This window comes from Equus caballus, chromosome X (assembly GCF_041296265.1).
Source record: "Equus caballus isolate H_3958 breed thoroughbred chromosome X, TB-T2T, whole genome shotgun sequence".
In the NCBI taxonomy this organism is placed as follows: Eukaryota; Metazoa; Chordata; class Mammalia; order Perissodactyla; family Equidae; genus Equus; species Equus caballus.
Window position 1 is genome coordinate 19,459,736 of NC_091715.1, and position 26,693 is coordinate 19,486,428.

The following is a 26,693-nucleotide window of genomic DNA, read 5'->3' on the forward strand; positions in this document are numbered from 1 at the left end:
ATTTCCTCTCAGTTGTATGAATTCCAGTCTGATAACAAGCAGGAGGAGCCTGTCCTCTGAAGGGGAATCTCTCAGCTCTGCCTGCGCTTTCCAAAGTTAAGCAACTCAGCAGCCACACCCTGCTAACAGCTGTGGTGCCAGTGACCCACATGTGATTTGGGGCCATATGTTTGGGTGCTGGGAGAGACACAGAATTTATATAATTTGAAATATGAAGATATTAGCAAAGCTAAAGATCAACAGAAACTACTAAAAAACCATAAAAACAAATGCTAATATTTTCACTTGCCACTTACTCTTCATCAACAAACTTTGCTATTAAGTAATCAACACGCGCCTTAGTTACTAAAGTAAAACCATTAGCAAAGGAAAGTTGGGTTCTGAAGTGTAAATCAAAATGCAGAGTATGCCCCTACAGTGATCAAAGTTTGCTGATAAAAGAGAAGGTGCTTCAAAAAATTTAGCAGTAGTTTACAAATTGGTTGCAGCACCTATTTAAACAGGGCCAGTTTTCAGTAGACCATGATAATGATGCACAACATGGAAAATTTTTATCAAAGGTAACGGAAAGCAATAACTTTAAAAGTTCAACTTCCGTACAGCCTTATGTCTCTCTCTTTCTCATACACGCACCCACACACATTTAAGCCAGAACTGCCAAAAAGGTGGGAAGGGAATGTATCTCATTTAAGAGTGTGTTGTAGAGGAAAGATCTTCCACTTTGCGGGTGGAGAGCTCTCGGTTCAAATCCCAGCTCTACCCCTTGGAAGCGATGTGACTTTGGAGAAGTCGCTTACCCTCTCTGAACCTCAGTTTCCTCATTTCTAAAACAGCAGGGAAGTGGAGGTGTAACATTGTCAGCTGTGCATGGTTCTTGTGAGTTATCTTCAGGATTAGCTGTCACGAGTGAAAGTGGAAAGCACTTGAACTTTCTTCCTTCCCTTGATTTCCTCTGCCCACCCTCTCAGGCAGAAGCAACCAAGGAGCAGAAGAGCTAAAAGGTGGAAAGGAAAAGAAGTGGGCACGAGAGACTGAAATGATACACAAACTAGAACCGGATGCCGCCTCTCCCCTGCCCTTTACCTGTCAGGAAGGTGCGTAATGAAAATTTGGAACATTGGGTTTAACTTTAAAAAATATATTTTGGGTGATCTTGTAACAAGCTTTTAGTGGTCAATTTTTTTCTCAGTGCTAGACCATGAGTCATTTAGTGGCTCAAAGGAATCCCTCGGTAGCAAACTTATTGGGATGGTTTGTATCCCATGAGAAGATAGTTACTATATTGTGTAGATCATTCAGTAAGTGACTTAAATACCGGGAAGCAGTTAATTCTAAATTGCCCTAAGAAAATATATTTTAAAAAGTAAGAACACAGTGAACAAAAGCCCACAGCGCTCTAATATAACTCCCTTTGTTTTCATGTTTTAGGAAGTTGTTCTAAGCCTGACTTTGAACTCTTAATAACACTTATGAAGAAGTGACAGTTCCATGATGGGCTGGCCTTGGAATCCCTGAACCCTCATTTCGGGAGTTCACAGAAAATGCTACATTACAAAACCCTTTTTTTAAAAAAACCTTTTCCCAGGGTCAAACTCCACAGCCAATCAACATATTGCACCTTTTAACTTGGGGAAATTGCTAGAGAGAGGATAGCTCTAACTAGTGCAGTGCTTGGATTTGAGGGTTCAAAAAGAGGTCTCCCCAAGTTCCACAAGATTTCAGGCTGCGGGAAACCCACCACCCGTTCGGTGTTTTTGATTCCTTAAGGATACACGCTGTGGTGGTTGACAACCATCTTCCTCATTTACTTAAGGAATCATAACCAGTAGCAGAGAAACGGATCAAATTTGGGATACTACTTACTGAGACTGAAGGAAGCTCTGAGCGTCCCGTCTCCACACTTTCATTATTAAAGGCATGCGGCCCCTTTTTAAGGAAATGTAGCTTCCCCAGGTTCCCACTACCTGAAGAGACATCCTTACAGCACACTCCGGAAATGTTTATAATTCATCTAAGATACACATTATTTTTAAATACATCACTAAGGGACTCTTTTACTTATTTTGAAATTTTCATACGAATGGGGAAGTTTTGCTCCCACGGTCGTTTTCATTTTTTCCAAAATTGGCATTAAGCACCAAAATTAGTTGAGGACCGAATCATTCCTTAGCTAGAATTTAGAACTTAACGCACCCGTCCCAAGCTTTGCGAAGAGAATACCATTTTAAAATCGCACCGTAGTATTTTCATTTTCAGATGAGAATTCACCTAAAAGGAAAAAGGCCATCCCCTCCTCCCAAGGCACAAAAACACAGCATAGCCCGAGAAGCCCGTTTCCTACCCAGCCAATACAATAATGCTTTGTAAGCTGAGAGCAGCGCCCAGTATAGAAGCTAAGTATAAACAGCTGAGGAGGATTAGGCGGCAGCTCCTTTCTCATTTACATGAAAATCCTCTAAGCATCGTTTTCCTCGCTGGCTGCGGGCGCATAAGGAACTCTTTTGTGCCATAGCCATGCATTCATTTGCATCCTTTGTCTTTACTTACCAGTCGAGGCTGTGGGCATGTGTGCTCTATTTCCTCCATGGTTTCTGAGGGAGGCTCATTGGAAAGGGATTTTGGGATACCTGTTTCTGACTCAGCATCAGTGGTAAGTACTGGCATGGCCAGTGAATGCTCCCTCCAGCTCTACACCCTCGGAGTCTCCTCCCAGGCAGAGAATGTTTTCTTTGTCACGTATTTTTCTCTTCCTTACCCATCCCCCCTCTCCGTCCCTTCTTTCTCTCTTCCCTGGGGGAAGTAAAGAGGTTACCCCCCACCCCCCGCCCCCCGTCCCTTTTCTTCCCAGAGAAGCCAAGAGGCAAGGCCTCAGTTTATCACTATAACAACCAGACGGCACTGGTGCGGCGGGTGCGGGATACAGTACCTCATTTGCATGGAGCGCGCTGGTTGGCTACTGTCATCATAGTACCACTCCGCCGGGGAGCGGCCGGACCCCATTGGCTGGCGGGCCGTGCCCACGGGGTCCGAACTTGCTGCTTTTGTTTCTTCCGTTTAATTCAGCTGCAAAGGTCTCAGCCCATTCTGCCGGGCTGCACTACCCAGATAAGATAAAGCCGCTTCCTGAGGGGCCCAGGACGCCCCGAGAAAAAAACATAGCCGACCTCCACTAAAAAAGGACCGTGTCCCTGGCGTGAGTGTGTGATGTGCTGTAGTCAGAATTTTGCCAAGTAGGAGTCACCCTGAAGATAAAGCCACTTTTGAGCCCAAACTCCCTGTGCCCACAGTTGCCAGCTGGCCTCGGAGGGCCTCTAAGGGCATTTATTGTGGGCGCCTGAGTGTTCACCCCCTTGACTGCAACAAGAGCACTGGCAGATCCCCGGAGGCCTAGTGTAGCCCTGGAGCCTACCCCTGGGGCTCCGCTGGGTGGAACTTTGAAGGAAGTAGATTGTCTTTGACAACCTGCCTCCCACCTCGGACTGCCCTCCCCAATTGCTCCTCCCTCAGCCGCTCCTCTCTCTCCTCAGCTATTCAGAGTTTCTTCAATCAAGTCTTGCCGTTGTCTGCCCTTCAATACACTGTTCCATATGCTGGTCTATTATTCCTCTTCTCCCATTTCCCAAGCACCCTGCTTTCAGCCACATGCTCATGGCAATCACAGGAACATCCTGGATGGGACCTGCCTTAATATCTAAATTGTCCAGGAATATTCCCCATTTTAAGAGGGGCGTTCTGAAGATTCACACTCAAGGAAAAGAACTTACAAAGCTATTTGTTCTAGTGAAATATCACACTTTTAATAACATTAATAAAAATCATGGTGATTGCTAGCATTTATTAAGCACAGGCACAGTGCTGGGTACTAGATCTTGTTTAATCTTCATAAGAATCCAAAGAGGTTGATCCTATTATTATCCCTATTTTACAGGTGAGGAAATTGCAATTTAGAGTAATTACTCAGGGCCTCATACTCATAAGCAGGGGAGCTGGGATTGGAAGGGATGTGGGGAGGGCAGGAATGCAGCAGCTGTAGTAGTAGAAAAAGCACCAAGGTAGGCATCCTCTTAAGTCCCTGGGCTTCTAAATCTTTCACTTTAATGTGACAAATAGAAATGGCAAGCAATAGGATGTATTGGAGTAAATGAGGAGGCCATTTGTTTGGTGTAAACCTAATCGCCTGACTTTGTTTTTCCAAAAGGGCCTGACTGGCTGTTGAGCATGCATTGTATATCCGCTTTAAGCATTTCCTATGGCAAGAACAATGGCCCTAAGATAAAGGTGCAACTTCCCCCCCCCACATTGGTATTTTCTTAAGGATAAGCATCTTTCCTTAGGCTAGGAACTGCTGCTGTGCTCACCTGTGACCACCCAGCTCAAGACAACAGACCTGCCACCCTGCTGTGTCCATCGAGACAGCAGACCTACCTGCTGTATCCAACAGAGAAGTCTCATGACTATTGTAAAAGGGACATTTCAATCATATGTGAAACATCCTCTTTGGGGGTATGTACTCTGAACACCCCACTTCTTTGGTGCCTTTTCTTCCTTAGGGAAGAAAGGCCCCTGGCCATGGTCCTCAGATTTTAGCTCAGAATAAACTCACCCAAATTTTCATTTATAGATTGGTTATGAATTATTTTCATCGACAAATCTATAGCAGTGGTTTTCATCCAAGTGTGGTCCAGGACCAGCAGTACCAACATGAGCGTCACCTGGGAATTTGTTAGAAATGCAAATTAGTCCCTCAAGACCTGATTCAGTAGGTCTGGGGTGGAGCCAACATTTGCATTTCTAACAAGTTCCTAGGTGTTGCTGATGATGCAGATCAGGGGACCATAATTTGAGAACCAGTAGTCCAAAGGATGAGATAAAATTACCTGCCCGCCTCCCTTACAGAAATTGGGAGATCAAATAAGATATCACGTGAAAGCACTTTGCAAATTAGAATGTGCTATACTAATATAAGGGGGTATTATTTTTATTCTCAAGCAAAGAGGGCTAGCCTTAAAAGAAGAAAATGGATTCCACAGCAGATTTACTATTTGACAGATATAGATCCTGCCACTTTAAATCAGAATGACATCACTTGACATCGCAGTTATTACTTATGCTTGAGAGAACTCCAGAGATGCAAGAATTCCAGTGACACTTTGCTCATCTGCAAAAGGGCCTTCCTACCCACTTCCTACCCTTTCCTTCATACCCTATCTGTCCTCCTGGAAGCACAAAACACCTCAAGCTGGAAAAGCCAAGACTTGCAATACATTTAGGAGCCCCTTCCCCCACCCCACCCCCTACCTTGTGCTGGGTGATGTGGGAGTGAGATTGTTCATCTAATCTCAATATTTTTTTGCCTTACAGTGGTGATTCTCAAAATGTAGTCCCCAAAGGAGCAGCAGCAGCAGCCCTGGGAACTTGTCAGAAATTCTCACTCCCAACTCCAGACCTACTAAATCATAAACTCAGGCTGTGGAGACCAGGAATCTGTGTTTTAATGAAACCTCCAGGTTTTGGAGGCATTCTGCCACATGCTAAAGTTTGAGAACACTGCCTAGAGCCACATGATCCCACTGGAAAGCACCTAACTCCCTAACCCCCACTGTGTTCTGGGCCACTGAGCTGCCAGCTTGGTTTCTAATTGGTCCTCCAATTCTCTCTCCAGAATGGGAGGCTCGCCCATTCACCTGCCTATTTAGCAGAGTCCTGATGTCTAGAGGGGTTCTTGTGAACCCCTCTTGCCCAAGAACCTAGACCATGCCCTTATACCCCACCCCAGCCAGCCTTTTATGTCTCAAAGTGGACAGATGCCCCCTTCCTCCCCTCCTCGTCCTCCCCGTCCCATTGAACCAAGATGCTGCCTCTACCTAGCATGAATATCTTCATTGCGTCACCCGTCAGCCCCTTAGCTATCAGTGCCACTTTGTGCTAAATCCAAGTCACACCTGACACATATCCAGCCCAAGTCCTTGAATCTCACCATTTAGACTTCTAACTGCCTTGAGGATCAGCTCCACAATTCCATTCCCACTAATCCCACTCCAGCCTTGTCTTGGTTTCCTCATGCCCCTTCCCCCACAGCCCCATGCTTGCATCTCAGTGTGTCTCACAGTCCTAATGGGCAGAAATAGATTCTTTCAGGCACCACTCTGAAAGGAGTCCTTACCAGCTCCACCCACACCGAGGACCAGAGTCTTGGCTGCTATTGCAACCTGATTCGGGAACTTCTTGATACCTAAATGGGTTCTTTCAACTTGGGGGCTTCGTCATGCCGTTGAGATGATTAGCTGAGAATGACCAGTTAATTCCACACTATGGAATTAACTTTCCATCACCCTCTAGGGATTATGGGGGAACGGGGGGGGGGGGGGGTGGACTATAAAGGGATAGCAGAAGGCAGGTTACTGGAGTGATAGAATTGTTCTTATCCTGATTATTGTAATAGTTACACAAATCTATACACATGTTAACATTGTTAAAAACTCCATGGAGGACATTTGTCAGAACATGCTAACAGCTTTTAGAATGTTGATACCCTTTGACCCAGGGATTCCCCTTGGGAATTTATCCCTAAAGAAATAAAGAAGCACACAAATAATTATGTACAAAGATGCATAATACAGATTTATAAAAGGCAAAAAAAATACAATTTAAAGCAATAGGAAGAATGGTTAAAATAAAAATAAAATATATTCATATTCATTCGTATTATACATGCATTAAAGAGTCACGTTTTTTAAGACATTCTAATGCTATGGGGACATGTTAACATAGGTCAGGTGAGAAAAGCAGGCCACAAAATACAATTCAAAGAAATGATCCAAATTATGGGATATGTGCATGCCTAGAAAAAAGTACTGGAGGGAAATGCGCCAAGATGTTAACAGTGACATCTTAGAGCTCTGGGATTTTGGGGGATTTTTGTTTCCTTTTTTATATTTTCCTGTCTATAACAAGTATTTAAAAATGAGCATATATTACCCTTATAGTCAGAAAAAAAAATGAACATTACTCCTCTTCCCCCAAGGCAGCAAGAGGTTAGCACGTGAGTGAATAGAAAGGTGCAGGGACTCAGTGAGAGGAAACAAGAACCCTGGAACTAAGGGACAAAGCTGGGGGGCGGGGATCCTATGGCCAGTTAGCAGAAGCAGAGGAAACGTGTTGGAGGCTGGCTGTTCAAAAAATCCGCAAGGAATGTTTTGGGGACAGGGCTCCTGAGTCTTGTCACCTCTGCAAGAAGGGCGTGGCTTCGGTGAGAATGTGTTAGATCAGCACTGCCCATCACAAGCGCCACCACCTTGAGTCGTACCATTTAGCCTGTACCTCTTACGTGCTTGGCACTCTGCTAGGTCCTAACCACATCAAATTGTTGAAAATACCATTCCCAAAGATCTGCAGGGAAGAACTAAAATAATGTCTTGGGAGCAGAAGCTGCCAGCTGCCAGCACCTGTGTCTCTCTGCCTGAGGGCTTTCTCTGGCCATCAGAAACCCCTGCCCCCTGCCCCCAACACCACCGCAGAGGCAGGGCTGAAGGGCCAGAAATTAACAGCCCACATCCCCAAGAGCTCTCAACCAATGACTGAGAGGAGTGAATGTATAAATGCCCCAGTGCTCTCAGCCCTCAAGTGGGATAACTCTGAAACTCGTGTTCTACACTGACTCCCAGACTTCCCCAGCGGGGTTAAGGTCCAATTGCCAGTGTGGTAGCTAGTTTGACAGTGCACTCTGTATTGGCTGCCTTCCTTTCCTTGTCTTACTTGCCCACACTCCTGTGGGTGTCTCCTGGGCTCACCTCCCAAATAAACTACTTGTCTCAGGGTCTGCTTCTCGGGGATCTCCAACTAAGACACTATTCCAGGGCCCCATCATAAAGTTCTAGTATAACCTGTTTCTTATGGCAAAATACCTTTCATATCCTCATCACATGTTAATAAAAATGAGTCATAACATCATATATAAATATCTATTAGCCTTTTTTTAAATAGGCATTATATCTAAGTTTTTTTCTTTAAAAATACCTTTCGCTTCCCTTTTATTTTTTAGTCTTTGATGTAGTCATGCTGCTAGAAACTTTATATTCATTGTATAAAAATGTTAGGTCAATCATACTGAAAATTTTCAATTATTTAGCTACAGTTTGTATGCCCGTACATATTTATAGTGCTCTTAATTATCAGGAAGGCCATATGTAAAACCTCCTTCATCCCGAATCCTTCCCCCTTACCACCCCTCCTCACCCCACTGTTTCTTCCACTTTCCCTTTTTCTTTTTTATTCATTTTTTTCTCACTGCCTCAGATTTACCAAATAAGGAATTTATTACAAAGACGGAAAGGAGATGGAAAAAACAAAATAAAGTTGACAGAAAAATTTAAGGTTTCCCAGAAACCATTATTACTTTCTATGGAATTTCATTACTTTTATGCTCTATTTTGAGCCACTTCCCCAGTTTTCCACGTGTGGCTTACGGTTTGGGCCTAAAACCTGACATAGTCCAGAAAAAATTCCACCGTACTAAGTAATGAAAGCCATGCACAAATCCTTGTCACTCACTCCAGGAAAATTAACATAATCAAACTTTTTTCAGTGTAAAGCGTTTCACCCCTCACTTGGTGCTTTTACGCATTGGATTATATCATAACAGCACTCGGAGATTGACAGATTGTAATACTAAAAAGTTTCAAATAAGTAAACAGATTGAGAGGCTAGGGGACTTGAGCAAGGTCACACAGTAAGTGGCAGAAGTATCACTTGAACCCAGGTCTCTTGAATCAAAGTTCAACTCTATTTTCCACCAAACTACCCTGCCTTACTCTTTGATTTAGTTAGATTTGCTTTGTAAACAAGATTGCTAGGCTAACTCACGCTTGTCCAAAATAACCCCTTCCCCGCTTTTCTATTGAACTCCTGTAACACGAAGCACTCTTAACTTATATTCGTTCAGTTCATTTTATATCTCTGAAACCATGGGCCTGGACTCATTGTAAGTGCTTGAATTTACTTATGACAAAAAAATAAACACAGATGCGTTGCCAGCTTCACTAGAAGGTCAAGAGCGAGGCCGATACAGGTCCATGACCTATAAAGACCATTAGGGGGAAAAAATGGTCAGACATAAAAAGTAGTCAGAACTTCAAAACTTATTTTTTGTAAAACAAAATCAAGAAGATAGCATGAAAGTGCTTTATTTTTATTCTTAACGTGGATTTTGTTCTTTTTCCAGCTTCTATAATAACCGAAAAAGAATTGACTTTCACTCATTTATTTGGCCAAAATTTATTGAGTCTAAGCTCAGTTTTAAGGTGCTGGGGAGCAACTGCACAGACCCGACGTGACAAACCTACTGCATGAATGAAAATGCCGCTAACGAAATGTCATCGTACATCTTATATTTAAAAGAAAGAAATATTTGGCGTTAGTCAGAGAGACGAGCAGTAAGGAGCTCCAGTTCTTGGCACTCGAAGGCACCGTACCATAAAGGTTGTGCCCATATTTGAGAAGGTCCTAAAAGGGAGAAGTTGTTTTTGTCAAAATGAGATGTATTTATCTAAATGCTGATGATAAAATCAGTTGTAAATATGATATATTTTGTTTTGCTCTAGCAAAACAGATATGATAGCAGCTTTTTTGCATAAATTAAAATTGCCCTTAGCTAGAATAAATCATTCTTATGACATTAGCAGCTGTGTAGTCAGTAAAGAATTATTGTTGCTGTTACTTGGTGGTATTTATAAACACTTTTATTTTCTAAGTACTTTACAATCACTTATTGTCTAATTAATATCTAATCATCTGTTTACAAGTAATAATCACACGTAGCGCACTTTAATCAAAACTCCAAATGCAGCCACCATCATACTCAAGAATGTTGTATAAATTTTGGTCCCTCCTTGATGGGGTTTGGGTCCAGACATACAGCTGGAACAGATAATACAACAGAAAAAAATGAATAAAGATTCCTCACTTGGATTTGAGCATAATTTGGATTTACCTTTGCGTGCCAAATGTATTATTTGAATGTCATATAGGTAATTTTCAACACTTAATGGCTCAATTACACAGACATATAAAATTTTTAATTTGTTTAAACCACAAAATTGGATGATAGTCTATAATAAATATTCAAGGGCAGGCATCAACTTAACATTGGAACTGTTAGTCACAGTCACCGTTTCAGTGACTTTCACGAAAAAGATCAAATGTAGCTAAAATGGCTCCGGGAGCTTCAGGGTTAATCTAGCCAGGTTCAAGTCTCGATGAAGCTGTGGCCAGTACAAATACCTGCCAGTCTTCATTACCCAGCACAAGCGGATATCCTGCTATCTCCCTTCAGTCTCCTCAAGGGTTATTCTATAAGCAATTATGGGAATCATGAAAGGATATTTTAAGCGGGTGAATGATATGCATACTGATCCAGTGTTTTTCCCCTTAGGATAAATTTCCCTACAAGTAGAATTGCTGAGTCAGAGTACTTGCATTTTTAAGGCTTCATATACATGTTTTTTCACACTATTATCGAATTGTCCTTCAGAATGGTTGACCAAATTTACACTTCTCATACTCCTAAAGAGTTGTCTTTCTTGACTACTGATCTGCCATAACCAGTTTTCTTCCTTCTGGCTTTCCCACCAGTTTCCGAGTAGAGCAGCAAATACTGCAGGGTCCTGAGGATTGTGCCTGGGGCCCTCTGAATGGGATGCAAAGGTGCTTGACTGGCAAGTGAGTAATCAAGAGCATCTGAAGCCAGGATGGATAAACTCCTTCACGAGTAAACTACTGCCATCCTTGGACTTTGTACTAATTGATTTTGAATGGCGTGGACTCCAAAGTGAAATCTTCACCTTGCAAAATCTGCACTCAGAATCTTTGAATATTCAAAAAGATTTGGTTTAATTTTCTGTATTAGTTTTCTATTGCTGCTGTAACAATTTACCACCGACGTAGTAGCTTAAAAAATACAAATTTATTATCGTAAAGTTCTGGGGGTCAGAAGTCTGAAATAGGTGTCAGTGAGCTAAAAGCAAGCTGTCAGCAAGACTGCACTCTTTCTGGAGGCTCCAGGGGAAAATCCATTTCCTTGCCTTTTCCAGCTTCTAGAGCTGCCCACATTACTTGGCTCATGGCCCTCTTTCTTCCATGTTCAAAGCCAGCAATGGCATCACTCCAGCCTCTGCCTCAGTAGTCACATCTTCTCTAACTCTCCTGCCTAACCCTTTCACTTGAAAGGACCCTTGTGATTACATTGGATCCACCCGGATAACCCAGGATGATCTCTCCCATCGTCTCAAGATCTTTAATTTACTCACATCTGTAAAATCCGTTTTGCCATGTAAAGTAACATATTCCTAGGTTCTGGGAATTAGGATGTAGACATCTTTGGGGGGGGGCCCGTTATTCTGCCTACCACACCTTCCTTAGCATGAGCTGGACCTGGTATCTCATCTCCGGATATTCAAACAATACATTGTAATTTTAATACTTAGTAGTTTATGAAACCATACTCTGTGTCAGGCTCAGGCGCTGTACCAGGTTTGCAGATAAGAATCAGTGCTTAGAGGTTAAGTAATTTTCCCAGGGTCACAGAGCTAGTCAAGGGCAGAGCCGAGTTTCAAACTCAGGTCTGTTGGACTTTAAAGCCCCTGTGCATTGTATGCTGCCTCTGTAGCTCAACATTTCCCATGCTCTGCTCGGTTTGCCCTCTTTGGAAAGCCTTCATGTCGAAAGCTTTTCATTTAGTTTGACATTTAGTGATACAACCTAGCTCGATAAACTTTTTATTAAGCCCCTATAAATCTTATATTTGACTCATTCAGTAGGTGCCAGTGGAGGATGTCATCATGAAATACTCATTCAAGATGATGTCTCCACATCCTCTAATAAATCTTTCGAAAAGTAGCATCAGGTGGGCTCTTGCTCAATAATACAAGCAGAAGTGGACTCACCAGGTTATCTTCTCTGTGAGTGAAATGCAAATCTCTGAATGATATCAGGTGGTGCCAGTGAGAAACGATCTTTCCCAAGGCCCACAAGTATATCAAATATCTTATTCTTAAAAAAAGAGAGCCTAACACTTTAGGGATCTAAGTTCATGTCTTCATAAAGTCTCTCATCATCCATAAACCAATCATTTTAAAGATTTTATTTTTTTCCTTTTTCTCCCCAAAGCCCCCCGGTACATAGTTGTATATTCTTCGTTGTGGGTCCTTCTAGTTGTGGCATGTGGGACGCTGCCTCAGCGTGGTTTGATGAGCAGTGCCATGTCCGCGCCCAGGATTCAAACCAACGAAACACTGGGCCACCTACAGCAGAGCGCATGAACTTAACCACTTGGCCACGGGGCCAGCTCCTGAAACCAATCATTTTAAACACCTAGTCTGCTTAAGTGCCAGGTGAGGGGCTTTGTTGAATGATTCACCAAAGGTGCTTGAGAATAACTATACACAGTCAATGTGCTTCCCAGAAGCCCGTCCTTGACACAAGGAGAAATTCTCTTGAGTAAGCAAGTAAGCAAGCATGAGATAAGCACACTTTCAAAGAAAAATAATCCTTTATTTCTGCAAGATAGTCTGGATAACCTCACCACACCATTCAACCATAGAAACTCAAAGGAAGCAAAACTATTAGCAATAAACCATGGCAGTCCCTAGCACACATAATGCTACCATTGCTCAAAACATTTTTGGAACAATTCTTTTGAAATTTTCATCATGGCAACTTTGTAAGGCCACTTATGAAAATCAATTATTAAATAATCAAATCGGAATTTTTTGATCCAAAGAAGTATTAACCAAATTTATCATTCACCTATCAAACTATCATTTGACTTCTGGTTGTTTCAAAGAACATCAGAAAAAACCCTCAGTGATGACTGTGCCCTCTGATGATGTCCAATAAGAAGAGAGGAGTGGCCTACTCTGGTGAGAAATTCCTGAATGGCTTGAGATCTTAAGTGAGGAAGGTGACCCGAAGCTAGGCTCTAAAGTCAATTCTTGTAGAGCAGAGATTCTCAAACTTTAACAGCAAAAATCACCTTGAGAACTTATTAAACTACAGTTTCCTGGGCCCCATTCTCAGAGATTCTAATTCAATGGGCCAGGGAGGCGCCCATCAGTTTGATGTTCCATCAAGCTCACAGGTATTGCCTGAGGCCCACACTTTGAGTAGCACTGTTGTAGAGCCAAATTGTGAAGATAAAAATACTCATGTGAGAGGCCTGCCCCGTGGCCGAGTGGTTAAGTTCGTGTGCTCCCCTTCAGTGGCCCAGGGTTTTACCAGTTTGGATCCTGGGCACAGACCTAGCACCGTTCATCAGGCCATGCTGAGGCAGTGTCCCACATAGCAGAGCCAGAAGGACCTACAACTAGAATATACAACTATGTACTGGGGGACTTTGGGGAGAAGAAGGAAAAAAAATACTCGTGAATATTTAAGTTCTATTATCCTTTTTTTAAAAAAAGGATAGAAATTGTCAAAAGGACTCAGGAGCCAACTTGGAGAGACTCCTGCCAGCCAAAGATGAAAAGTTTAAGCATCAGTAAGGGATAAGAACTGCAATAGGGGCCGGCCCAGTGGCTCAGCAGTTAAGTGCACACGTTCCACTTTGGAGGCCTGGGGTTCGCCTGTTCGGATCCCGGGTGTGGACATGGCACTGCTTGGCACGCCATGCTGTGGTAGGCGTCCCACATATAAAGTAGAGGAAGATGGGCATGGATATTAGTTCAGGGCCAGTCTTCCTCAGCAAAAACAGGAGGATTGGCAGCAGATGTTAGCTCAGGACTAATCTTCCTCAAAAAAAATAAAAAATAAAATAAAAAATAAAAAGAACTGCAAAGGATTGAAATCCATCAAATATGTTTAAATCCATGAGTTCATACTACTACAAAAAAATCCAAAACAAACCAAAACCCTCAGTTGTCTGTATTGGAGGATACAAGGGAACAAATGCATTATTTTGAAAACTGGAAACTAGAGGGAAGAAACCAAGCATTTATCTTACCTTTCCTTTGGGTCACTTTGGGTGACCAAATAGTAAGAAAGATGTGTCTCATCTTAGAATGAGTAATCAAGAAGGTAGGAAGGTAATGAAGAAAGTAACGAATTAGACTATCCCTATTTTATAACCCCTAATGAATGACTAGATCTAGGCATTGAGCATTGACAACTGCTAACGTGACAAAAAGACCACCCCTAACATCAGAGGTATGTGCACCGCCTGTATAGTAGTTTGCCAAGTAAATAGAACCTGGCCTTGATCACACCTCTGGATCCGAGACCAATTTATGGGAAATACGAAAAGGATAAAGGAGTATGTTAACACCATAGGATACAATCAGCAAAATCTACATCGTGGGAAGCTCTATAAGACAAACCTAGTTTCTGTGACCAAAAAATTGCAAGAAACCTAAGGATTAGATGAGATCTAAAAGACAGCAATCAATTGCAATGTATAGACCATATTTTTAGGGTCCAATTTGAAAACACTGTAGAAAAAATTGCTTTTATGGGGCCAGCTCTATGGCATAGTGGTTGAGTCTGGTGCACTCTACTTCAGCTGCCTGGATTCCTGGGTGTGGATCCTGGGCAGGGACCTACACCACTTGTCAGCCATTCTGTGGCAGCAACCTACATACAAAATAGAGGAAGATTGGCACAGATGTTAGCTCAGGGCTGATCTTCTTCAAGCAAAAAAAGAGGAAGATTAGCAACAGATAGCTCAGAGCAAATCTTCCTCACCAAAAAAAAAAAATTACATTTATGAAACAATTAGAAATTGAACAATTTCTGGATGCTACAAAAGAATTTTTATTAATTTGTTTTAGGTATGTTAATGATATTGTGTTTACATTTTTAAAAACTTTATTTTAGAAATATACACTGAAGTATTTGCAGATAAATATATTGTGTGGGTATGGAGAGTGGATAGGGTTCTAGATGAGTAGTTCTCAACTGGGTGCAATTTTGCCCCCCAAGGTACATTTAGAGATGTCTGGAGGCATTTTTAGTTGTCACATCTTAGGGGATGGCGCTCCAGGCATCTAGTGGGCAGAGGCCATGGATGCTGCTCAACGTCCTACAATGCACAGGACAGCCCTCCACTGTGGGGGAATGGCTCGGCCCCGGCAATCTGATGACCTTCAGTGTGTCCACATAGATCACACCGGCAAAGACTTGAAGGGCATTTCATCTGAGTGTTGGCAGAACGCCTTGTGATCTTCCTGGAATGTGAGTGGTGGGAGGCCTGGTAGGAGCTGCTCCGAGGCCATCTCCCGCTGGCCTCCCTATCTCTCCTGAAAGGCTGTCAGGAGGCAGTTTCTAATGACATCCTTGATTCTGTTGCGGTGTGGGGCTTCCTGCCCTACCCCCTCAGTATAGAGCTGCGCAATAGGAAACCAGCTAGTTGTGATCTCCAATGGGCTCCTCAGCAACATGAGTCGAGGTCATGACCCTGTTTCCATGTTGTCCTTTTTGTTGTGTGGGACAAACAGAATGATTGCACTGTCGGCTACCTTTCTTTCACTGTCTGTGTAAGTAATAAACTGTCTGAATCCAAAAGCGACTCAGTGTACTTTTACCAGTCCAATCAGTCAGCCCTTGGCTTTGGTCTTGCCTTGTCTTGTGTGTGTATTGGACATACATAACCAATTATCCAGCCCAGAATGTCAAGAATGCCAAGGTTGAGAAGCTCTAGGTGAAACAATATTGGTCATGAGTTGGTGGTTGTTGAAGCTGGGTGAGGAGTACAGGAACGGCACACATGGGAAGATACTGTTTAGTCTAATTTTGCACACATTTGAAACTCTCCATAATGAAAGTCATATCTTTTAAAAAGATAAAAATTGGTCACCTTGCTCTATTAGATGTCTGGCACTTTAAGTGCATATACTGAGGCAATAGCAGAAATGCACAAACTTTGCCATCAGACTTCTAGCCCCACTACTAAATTACAGACTGTGTGTTCTTAAGCAAATTACTTAACCTTTTTAAGCCTCAGTTTCCTCACCACTAAAATAAGGCTAATGATGCCCCTGAGGGTTCTGTAGGGTTTAATATGTCAAGTGTTTAGCTGAGTGCCTTAAGTAAATACCTTTATTCAACCTTCTTCCTTTGTTCTTTTTGTCTGCTACTTTTCCATACAGAGATGCAAAGAGCCCTTCTTGTTATCTGGACTAGTAATTTTGATCCAGTCAATTTCTTTTCAAACAATTCCCTGGAAAATGTAGATGGCCCTGGTACGAAATGTTTGGTTCTAAGGGTTTAAAACAGAGAACCCTGGAGGCACCTGGGGGATGGGGAGTGAGAAGGAATGTATGTGGTTAATTCAGTAGTTCTCAATCCAGGGTGATTTTTCCCCACAGGGGACATTTAACAATGTCAGGGGACATTTTTGGTTGTCACAACTTGGGTGGAGGAGGTGCTACTGGCATCTACTGGTTAGAGACCAGAGATGCTGCTAAACATCCTACTATATGCACAGGATTGCCCCCCACACAAAGAATTATCTGGCCCAAAATGTCAGTAGTACTGGGGGTGAGAACCCTTGGGCTCATGTGACCAAAACTCCTTGATGAAGCTTTTCCTAGATAATTAACTTTGCCTTTCTTTGTTCATCTTACCCAACACATACAGGTTATTAAAGGCATGCTCAGGAGAAATCATTCAAAATGTGATTACTCTAGCTCTGTGGCCCTAATTTGTTATTCATTTCTTTAGGAGAAAAAAAAATCTGAGTGGTGTTCTGATTTTATTGCCTTTGAGTTTCAAATAGCAAACTCGAAGCATGCACTGATTACCTTCTTAATTAATAGACTGTGAAGGCAGGGCATCACTTTATTAACTAGTGGGAAGGATGTACCATCTCCCACAGCTCGGTAGTCTTTATTCCCAACTGTTATGTCAATGGGGGAGGACTGGGATGAAGGCTATTCAGACACTGTTCTCCAAACAGATATATTTCTTTTGTTAAAATAGCCACCTTAGGGGCCGGCCCTGTGGCCGAGTGGTTAAGTTCATGTGCCCTGCTTTGGCAGCCCAGGGTTTCCCCAGTTCAGATCCTGGGTGCAGACATGGCACAGTTCATCAAGCTATGCTGAGGCGGCATCCCACATGCCACAACTAGAAGGACCCACAACTAAAAATACACAACTATGTACTGGGGGGCTTTGGGGAGAAAAATGAAAAATAAAATCTTAAAAAAAAAAAAACAGCCGTCTCAGTTTAGATGATACCTGCTGACCATGTCATTATTAAATAGAAATGTTTATACTAATATTTTGCCCTCCCATCCCCTTTGTAAAGACCACGGTGTCATCAGCATTGAAGCAAAGATTTAGGTAAATGGTGGTAACAGTGTATTCAACTGGCAAACAACAGTAAGGCCATTTCTGTGAGATGTGTTGTATGTTTTGGGGAGCAGTGGGGTAAAAATGTTTGGGAAGATAAAAAGTGGGGGTAAAATCTGTACAGGTGGTGGAAGGGCTTAAGGATCTGTGATATGGTTCCTATTTCTTTATTTCTCCCTCACTCCACCCCACCCCTTCTATGAAAACTGCCTCATCCACCCCACAGCCCAAGCAATTGGGTTGGGACACCTGATTCAGAGAGCCAAGCCATGGCGTGTTGTGTGGTTTCTCAGATCCTCAGATTCCCTCTTTGAGGAATTAGAACTAAGAAATGGAGACTGAGTGGGTCAGGAGCTGAGCTGTGGGCAGAGTGTTAGAGTAAATATGTCCACAAACGATCCCTCTGAGGGCTTCTCAAGATGCTCTGGTTCCTCTTCTTGCTGAGGCCTGCGTTTCAGCTTTCTGGGGATTCTATCCGACAGTCCTTGCATTCCCCTCTACTGAAAAAGCCAGCTTAGTGGGTACTGTTTCTTGCCACCCCACAATCTATGTCTGAGACAGATGTGTCCACATCCCCACCAAGAGACAAGACTAACATGAGAAATGAAGCTGAGAGCTGTCTAACAGGGAAAGGCTGCATTCATGCCTAGGAGGGCCAAGGGATTATACTGCGCCCTGGAGACCAGCTCACAGTAAATTCTTCTCAGAAATCCTATAGTTCTAAATATACCACAAGTTTGATACTTTCATATACAGTCTTACATCTCTTTTGTGTTGTTGTATTGAATTATTGTTTATCTCATGTTACCTAATTCTCATTTGTAACCTTGATATTTATCTCTCATATTGTTAATTAACTCACCAACTGGACTTGGGAAGGCCAGTTCACACCCCCAGGTCCATCCGCTTTCTTACAGCATCCTCAACCACCCACTCAGACCCGCTTCTGCCTCCACCACTCCACTAAAACCGAATTCTGTTTCCATGTAAGTGTTTCTGAGCTGCACGGGAAGATCTTTTAGAGCAGTGGCTCTTGACTAGGGGGGATTTTGCGCCCCTCGAGGGTGATTCTCCAGTGTCTGGATACAGTTTTGATTGCCACAGCTTAGGGGGAGCTACTGGCATCTGGTGAGTAGAGATCAGGGATGCTGCTAAATATCCTACAATGCACAGGAAAGACCCCACAACAAAGAATTATCTGGCCCAAAAAGCTAATAATGCCAAGGTTGAGAAACTTTGCTTTAGGGCAAAGATGGGTCTTTAGACAAATAACACAATTCAAAATAGGCAAAGGATTTGAATAGACATTTCTCCAAAGAAGATATACAAATGACCAATAATCACATGACAAGATGCCCAATGTCATTAGCCATTAGGGAAATGCAAATCAAAACTACAATGAGATACCACTTCACACCCACTAAGATGGCTGTAATTTAAAAAATGGAAAATAAGCGTTGGAGAGGATATGGAGAAATTGGAACCCTCACACATTACTGGTGGGAATGTAAAATGGTGCAGCCTCGTTGGCAAACAGTTTGGCAATTCCTCAAAAAAGTTAAAAATAGAGTTGCCATTTGACCTAATAATTCTATTTGTAATTGAAAACATATATCTCCAAAAACCTTTTACAAGAACATCATAGCAGCATAATTCACAATAACCAAGAAGTAGAAACAACCCAAATGTCCATTCACTGGTGAATGGAGAAAGAAATTGTGGTATATTCATACAATGGAATATTATTTGGCCATAAAAAGGAATGAAGTACTGATACATGCTACAACATGAATGAAACTTGAAAACATATGCTGGTGAAAGAAGCCAGACACAAAAGACCACATACTGTATGATTCCATTTATATGAAATGTCCAGAATAGGCAAATCCATGTAACAGCAAGTAGATTAGCGGTTGCCTGGTGCTGGAGGTGTTGGGGGGAATGATGAGTGACTGCTAATGAGTACGGAGTTTCTTTTAGGGGATGATGAAAGTGTTGTAAAATTATATCGTGTTGATGGTTGCATAACCGTATGAATACACTAAAAAACATTGAATTATACATTTTAAAATATGAATTATATCTTTAAAAGAATGTCTCTGAATCTCTTGAGAGTCTACCACAAAGTAGATGCTCATTAAATAATGCAGTATACCTGAGGCGTGGAAGACAAACACAAAACAATTTCCTTCCTACTCTGATTACTGTTATGTTAACACTTTATGTCCAAAGAGGAACAGTAGTGACTCCCTTAAACAACCTCCAAGTTAACCAACGCATTAACCAATGCTCTCCATTTCCCCTAAGAGTCCTGAGAGCACTGGGAATGCTTCTGGCTGGTAGGTCAGCTACTCTTGAGAATGCCTGATACTTTTGCTCTCACTAGTTGAGTTGTACGTTTTCCAAGAGTCCCAAACCTGTTTAGGCCATTTGTACTTGTGATTATAATGATATAATTTAATTAAATGTTATGTAAACTGATAAGAAAGATGCAAAAAAGTGTTGTTTTTAAGCAACTAAATAGTTTTGGAAAACAAGATACAGTTATATGACTTTTAAAAATTGCTGTTGAGTTGGGTGAGGACAAGACAACTGTATTTTTTTTTTTTGAGGAAGATTAGCCCTGAGCTAACTACTGCCAATCCTCCTCTTTTTGCTGAGGAAGACCGGCCCTGAGCTAACATCCATGCCCATCTTCCTCTGCTTTATGTGTGGGATGCCTACCACAGCATGGCTTTTGCCAGGCGGTGCCATGTCCACACCCGGGATCCAAACCAGCGAACCCCGGGCCACTGAGAAGCGGAACATGCACACTTAACCGCTGCACCACCAGGCCAGCCCCAAGACAACTGTAATAGATAGGAGACAAAGTCCCTGAAAATGTAAGATTCTAGACTCAGAGTGCTTTGAAAATATCTCAAGTTTTCACTTCATTTAGAATAAACCAAAAATGGAAATCATAGACATTGAATATGTGTATGCCTAATGAAAAAAAGACAACACCGAGCTCTAATCACTGACCCAATTAAAGGATTGGCGAATTAATATATTTATGTTAAATTTAAATAAAATGTTTAATGTATGTATTTATCATTTTTAAAGACAAGTCTCCGTTATAGTCATTTTATTTTTCGATTAACTGACCTAATTTTCCTCATTGTGTAGGGTAAGACGAATTTTGCTGGGCTTCCTGGTGATTATAACTCTCTCCTACCTTGTATAATGGAGAAAACCCTACACAGCTCTTTTATTAATTCTCCATGTTTGTCTTGAATTCTTTGTGTGATATTTAATAAAGTCCTTCATTGTCATCCTAAGGAAAGGTGTAATAGCCACATGGAAAAGAATTTATGGGACAGATTTGCGTACAAGTCTTACCCATCTCTCTTGGAAGCTGATCCAGCTCTGCCCATCTCTGGGGAAGCCGAGGAAGAGTTGTAGAGGGGGGCTGCCATCTCTGGCATCTCTAAGCAGGTTCCACCTGGCTTTCAGATATCACAAACCTATAGCAACCCTAGGAGTTTGGTGGGAATCGGGGTGGAGAGACTTGTAAACAGTGATCACAACAACTTTGTTGCTGATGTTAATGATAACGTCAATCAATTTAGAGGCTGGATGGAGTCAAGTTGAAGCTGGTCCACCCAACATTGATCTGTGCCTCAAAGGCTGGGCTGAAACTCATTCGTTCTCCTGGACGACCTTGAGATGACCTTAGATGGACAAACTCAGCACTCTCTCTGGTCAAGAAGGATATACAACAAACAGTGATTTAAATTTCTTTCACTCATTTTATAATCATTGAAAACTATAAATAGATTAAATAAATAAATAAATTCCTTTCACTCAGTCAACAAACATTTACTAAGTATCTACAGTACATCAGGAGCCATGTGTCTCAAGATGAATGTGATAGTTTTCACTCTCAAAGAGTATATACAGCAAGAATATATACGTAGGGCAAACTCTTAGAGACTGATTTTTTTTTTAGTAAATATGATGGTACTATAGTGTTAAAGTTTCTAATCATACTCGTCTTTGCTTTCAAAAGAATTATTTAAGTTCTTCTGCACTTTTGTTCATGACTCCATGGAACTGAGGAAGACAGATCTGAAACAGATGTTATTTTTCTTTTTGTCCTAGGCCATACTTTCCAATTTTTTAATTCCTTTTCTCCTTCTCTGTGTGTGTGTGTGTGTGTGTGTGTGTGTGAGAGAGAGAGAGAGAGAGAGAAAGAGAGAGAGAATTTGTAGCTCATTGAAAGACAAAGAGAACTTTAAAATGCTCTAATACCTGGGGCAAGACTGAAATAAAGAGTATGTTTTCCGCATTATGAAGTCTCATTGTGCGAATGGGGCAAGATTAATTTATGCCAGTACTTGTATATTCTTTACTCTGTGATATTTGAGAGCTGGCTCCAAGTCCCCTGAGAAGACAGGACAAAAATAAGAGAAACCAGCAAGTTTCCTTTTCTCTCCATACTTCCCAGCACTGGGAAGACCAGGGGAACCCCAGGTCTCACCAGACACTGCCAAGTCTAGCCTCTCACCCCACAACTCTTTGCACGCTAATTGAGCCATTTCAGTGCGTAGGACCTATAGTTTAAGGAGAGAGATTAGTGTCCTCTAGAAACCCAGGGTCAGTTGTAGCAGGGATGGAGCACGTGCTCCGCCTGTCAATTTTCAGAGTGAGTACTGTCAGCAGAGCAGCCTATGGCAGTGATTACACAGCTGCTAATCGGGTTAAGAGGAGAGTGGCCCTTGGGTCAGTCTACCACATAGTTTCCAAAGGAGACAAAGACTGCTGAGTTAGCTGCAGTTTGTGCAAATACATGCCTGATGCTGTAATATTAGGATTCACGGGCAGGAACTACAGAGGGAAGAGCGGAAGAAGGCCTAATTGTGTTTTGGAACAAAAAGTAAAAATGTAATATCTATTTTCCCTTTGGGTGGTTTTCAAAAATGCTCAGATATCTAAACTTTATCAGTTTAGAGGGTTCTAAATTATTTAATTCCCTCCAAATAAAGACTAAATATTCAACGCACATTTACATTGTTTCTATTAATTTTTCTGTCTTTGCTTATGGCCTATACGCTAGAAATTTTCCTTAAGGAAGACAAGGAAGTGACAAATCATATTCTTTGAAGCTTACTGTTAAACTGAGGAATTGAGTTTTGCTTTTGCTAAAAAGGCATTAATGTCTGGTATGACCAGTCCAAGCAAAGTGTAAGAAACCACCTCAGCTAAGGATTTAGAAATGCAAGTGCTATTCTTTTCTCAATAACTCCAAATTCTCTTCTATCCTATTACTTAGAACCAGCACAGTACCTGACAAATGTGCTCAACATAGTATTTAAGGACTGACGGACCTAACCAATAACCAGTGCCCCGAAGGCAGCTCTCTCTTCTGAAGGAGCTGGTAGGTTTAGTTTGCAAATCCTCAGGCTGGATCGAATTTCCCACCCCTACTCCCACTCCCTCACCTGAGTGCCCCAAAATCACCTCTTTCTCACAAACAGGAAGTCTTTCTCTCACCACGAATATTTTGCAGCAAAGACTGACAAAGGGAAAAGAAGAAACGGTAGGCAGTTTCCCATTTGATTCGTGTATTCTCTGTAGAAAATCGGAGTCCACTTCAGTGGGTGACATCTTGAAAGAACTGTCTCTATCAGTCAATCAACAGATATTTACACCATGCCAGCATCTACACGGAGCCCTTAGGTGTACTCCTCCCAGGGAATCCCAGGATATAGTGGGAGAAGCAAGGGCTTCGGAATTCGATCTGGAGCTAGTAAAAATTTCAGTGTGAAAGTATTTTATGCTATCAATTTACTTTATCATTCAAAGGAAGAGAGGAAGGTAAATAGTAGCATAAAATGACTTTCCATAGAATTTAGAAATAGCAGAAGTGTTGCTAGAAAGAACGAGGCTAACCACATTATTTCCTACCAGGGCGCCTTAGGGGATCCCTGTTTTAATGAATAAATAAAGATGATGTGTAATTATCATATCAATTGCTTGCATCTAAGTGAGTGCTTCTGGAGTTATTTGATGGTGCTTAAAAATCTTTGGTCTCTGAAGTGCGTTTAACGTCTCCTTGACTCTTATCTATATTATTAATTTGCAGATCAAAGTTAACTTGGTGCTATGCAAATGAGGAGATTTCAAATGAAGGAGATTTTACTGTAAAATTTTAAATCCGTATTACTTGTAACAGAATTGCAATATATCTTGGAGACATGTGTCAACATATCTAAAAGAGACATTACAGCTTACAGCAGTGGTACCCAATAGAACTTTCCACAATAATGGAATAGTCTATATCTGCACTGTCCAAATAAGGCAGCTACTTGCCACATGTGGCTATTGGGCACTTAAAGTGTGGCTAGTGCAACTGAGGAACTAAATTTTAAATTTTGTTTAATTTTAATCAAAATTTAAATTTAAACACCATATGTGGTTAGTGGCTACCTTATTTGACAGCGTGGGTTTAAAGAAAAAGTGAAATTGGATTCCAAGAACCTGAATTCCAGCCCTACCCACACTACCTTGGACAATTTACTTAACCTCTGTGAGCTTTAATTTTATTACTTGAAAATGAGAACATCAATAATATCTACCTCACAAGGTTTGCAATAAGAAGAATTGAGATAATATTCAGGCATTCTTCTATTTCCAAATAAGCGCCAATCAAGTAGCAAAGTTAAATATGTGGAAAATGAATAACCAACTCTCTCGTTTCAAGGGAGTTTCCATTCCTAGAGAGCTCAAAAATATTATTAAATTTATAATTGTCCTCACTGTTCAGATACAATATTTAACAACATGCTTGTAACTATGTGCTGGTAAACAGCACCATTAGCAATAGCCAGAAATGGTCATGGTCATGTGTCAGCTTGGGGGTATCAATGTATGGTGCACAAAAGGGCTGGCAGCCAGAAAGTTAAACTTACACAGCTGAGGTCAACTCGTGTATGAAAAGTATATTGAGAACTGAAAAGTGTGATTAAAATGTTAATGCAATCACTTCTTTATTATTTTTACAATTAATAACGTAATTCATCTTGATTGCTCAGGAAGGTTAAATAAACCCATTCCATTTAACTGGGAGAAACTGAGGCACAAATTAACAGAATAGGCAAGCGATTAGGATCGTAAACCCTTTCTTTGAATGTGATCACTTGAAATAAGGCATGTAAAGTACTTAGCACAGGGCATGCCACCTACTAAAGACTAAAAACGTCAGCCGTTATTACGATAATAAGTGACACTACTGGGAGCTCCATGAGATTGAGGCCTTCGGTTATTTTCCATTTAACAAAAGGCGTGGGAATACAGAGTGATAGTGGCACATATTTAATTCCACAGGACTGGAACGTAGGAAGATCATCTCTATTTTCCATATCTGCATCAGTCAAGAACTGATCTAGTTGTTTTGATACCACTTCAAATCTATTTTTGGAATGAGGCATGAATAAATGAATGAATGACTAAAATGCCTCCTGATTCCCCCATTAACTCAATAAAATGAGCTGATAAAACTCATGAGTCTTCAATATACAAATTTCTCCAAATCTGAGATAACACGGAGGCAAACGGGGAAGGGACCTATTGGGGGAAGTGGTCTACCAGTCGTGTAACTCAAGTGCCCGGTGGATATAGGCCCAGACTACTCTTCTGAGGAATATGGTCCTTTAACCAGCCATCCACAGCCATCCCAAGAGGCAGGAGAAGGTTCTGAAGGAGTGCTGGGACAGGATGAGCAGGGCAGGTGTCCTGGGGCCTGAGAAAGCACACTCAAGGGAGTGGTGTGAAACCAGCTTTACCGTGAAGCAGAGAGATTACATCATCACTAGGAAGCTTCTCCTGGGCCTAATCTCTTCTTCACATCATCTGGAATCCTTCTTACTATTTTGTCCCACCTCCTAAACTTTTTCCATCTAGAACTTATTTGGTTTAACCAGGCTCCACTAAAATGCACATTCCCCAGGCACCCCCCCACCTCCCCACCAAATAAAAGACCGTATAATGCAGTCTCACTTATATGATAGGCGTATTGCAAGGAATTCAGAAATGGGTGTTCTAATCAAGATTTTATGACTTTTCTACTAGGAGAATTTCTCATTTTATAGGATAATGAACATTTTGTTAAAACATTTCTCCAATGTTCTCAGGCTCCCATGGCATCATTCTTTGCCTTGGACTACATATATTTCCTCGTAATGATTTGACTCTTTTTTGGAAAGAGAATTTGTTCCTGTCATCTAACTCTATCCAGGGAGCTTGCATTCTCACCAAGGGGATAAAGAAATATTGGCTGCAATTTTTCTTTTTTGTCACCTTAAGAAGGAGAGGGTGATATTTCCATTTTGAGTGTGACTCTGTGAATCAGCACAGGTCCATTACCCTCGCAGATACGTAGGACTTTACTGTTTGAACCCACTTTGATATTCAAAGAGGCAGAAATCAATAAGAAAGCATGTACAGTTACCTTGCGCCAGAATTTGGGAGTGTAATTGTCCCTGGTGTCCTCTTCCATGGTGCATTCCTGGTGGCCCACCATGTCTGCTCCTGATCTGCTTTCCCTCTTTTCCTAGAGTTTTCTCTTCCCTTTGGAGTTCTTTTGAGTCACAGGGTGAAATTTTTCTTTCTCGAGACTTCCTGGAGTGCTTGACCCAAGGTTAAACTTAAAGAGAAGCTCAGAGGAGCTAGTTGTGTCCCAATGATTGAATAAGCAGAGATCCACGTTGCTGGGCGCTCTTGCTTTATTTGCCAGAAGCCTCCTCTTGTCCCCTCTGGGCTGTCGTTCATTGACAATTGCTGTGCTCTGGACTGGTGCTGTGATGGCCTGTACCGCAGGGACAGGCAGGTTGTGGTGAAGGCTGCACTTGTGAAAAAGGCCATTGTTTAACCAACCCTGTCCCTCACTGGAGCTATGGCAACAAATTCCGTTGGTGAATTAACTATGTCATTGTGTGCCAGCTCAAGTGATTATGCTCTTGGAATGACAAACATTTTCTCTCTTTTTTTCAAGATAAAAAGTGGCCAAGACCTTCAAGTGTTAATATACAACTTAGCACTTTCTTTAAATAGGAGAATAATGATAGAGAAGACAAATCTCTCAAACATACTTTGATTCTAATAAACATTTTCTCTCTTCCAAGGAGCTATTTTAAGCACCATTGATAATGAATTTGCGCATTTTAACAATGCAGTCTTCACAATTTGTGTTAAGATAATTTCCCCTCAGATAACACTGTGTGTGAAAAGAATTCTTTAAATATGCATGTGCTTAGGCCTTTCTGAGAAAAACGTTCTTTTTAAATCTGGCTGCAGCAAAGTGCTATGGGAACGTTGGCT

The 26,693-nt window shown here is 41.6% G+C and overlaps 1 protein-coding gene across 8 annotated transcripts in view; it reads right to left on the reverse strand.

Annotated features, from left to right (window-relative positions):
- The window catches only part of PCYT1B (phosphate cytidylyltransferase 1B, choline), a 152,295-nt gene extending 126,053 nt beyond the window's left edge, over window positions 1-26,242 (reverse strand). For 2 of the 8 annotated variants that reach the window (XM_023633377.2, XM_023633375.2), the window contains exon 1: window positions 2,548-2,919. In XM_023633377.2, the coding sequence (XP_023489145.1) occupies window positions 2,548-2,664 (117 nt within the window). In that variant the 5' untranslated portion in view covers window positions 2,665-2,919. Of the gene's footprint in view, window positions 1-2,547; window positions 2,938-25,824 lie in introns of those variants that run through there. The other 6 variants (XM_070256822.1, XM_023633376.2, XM_014728794.3 and 3 more) reach the window with 6 other exon arrangements.
- Window positions 26,243-26,693: the final 451 nt, after the last annotated feature.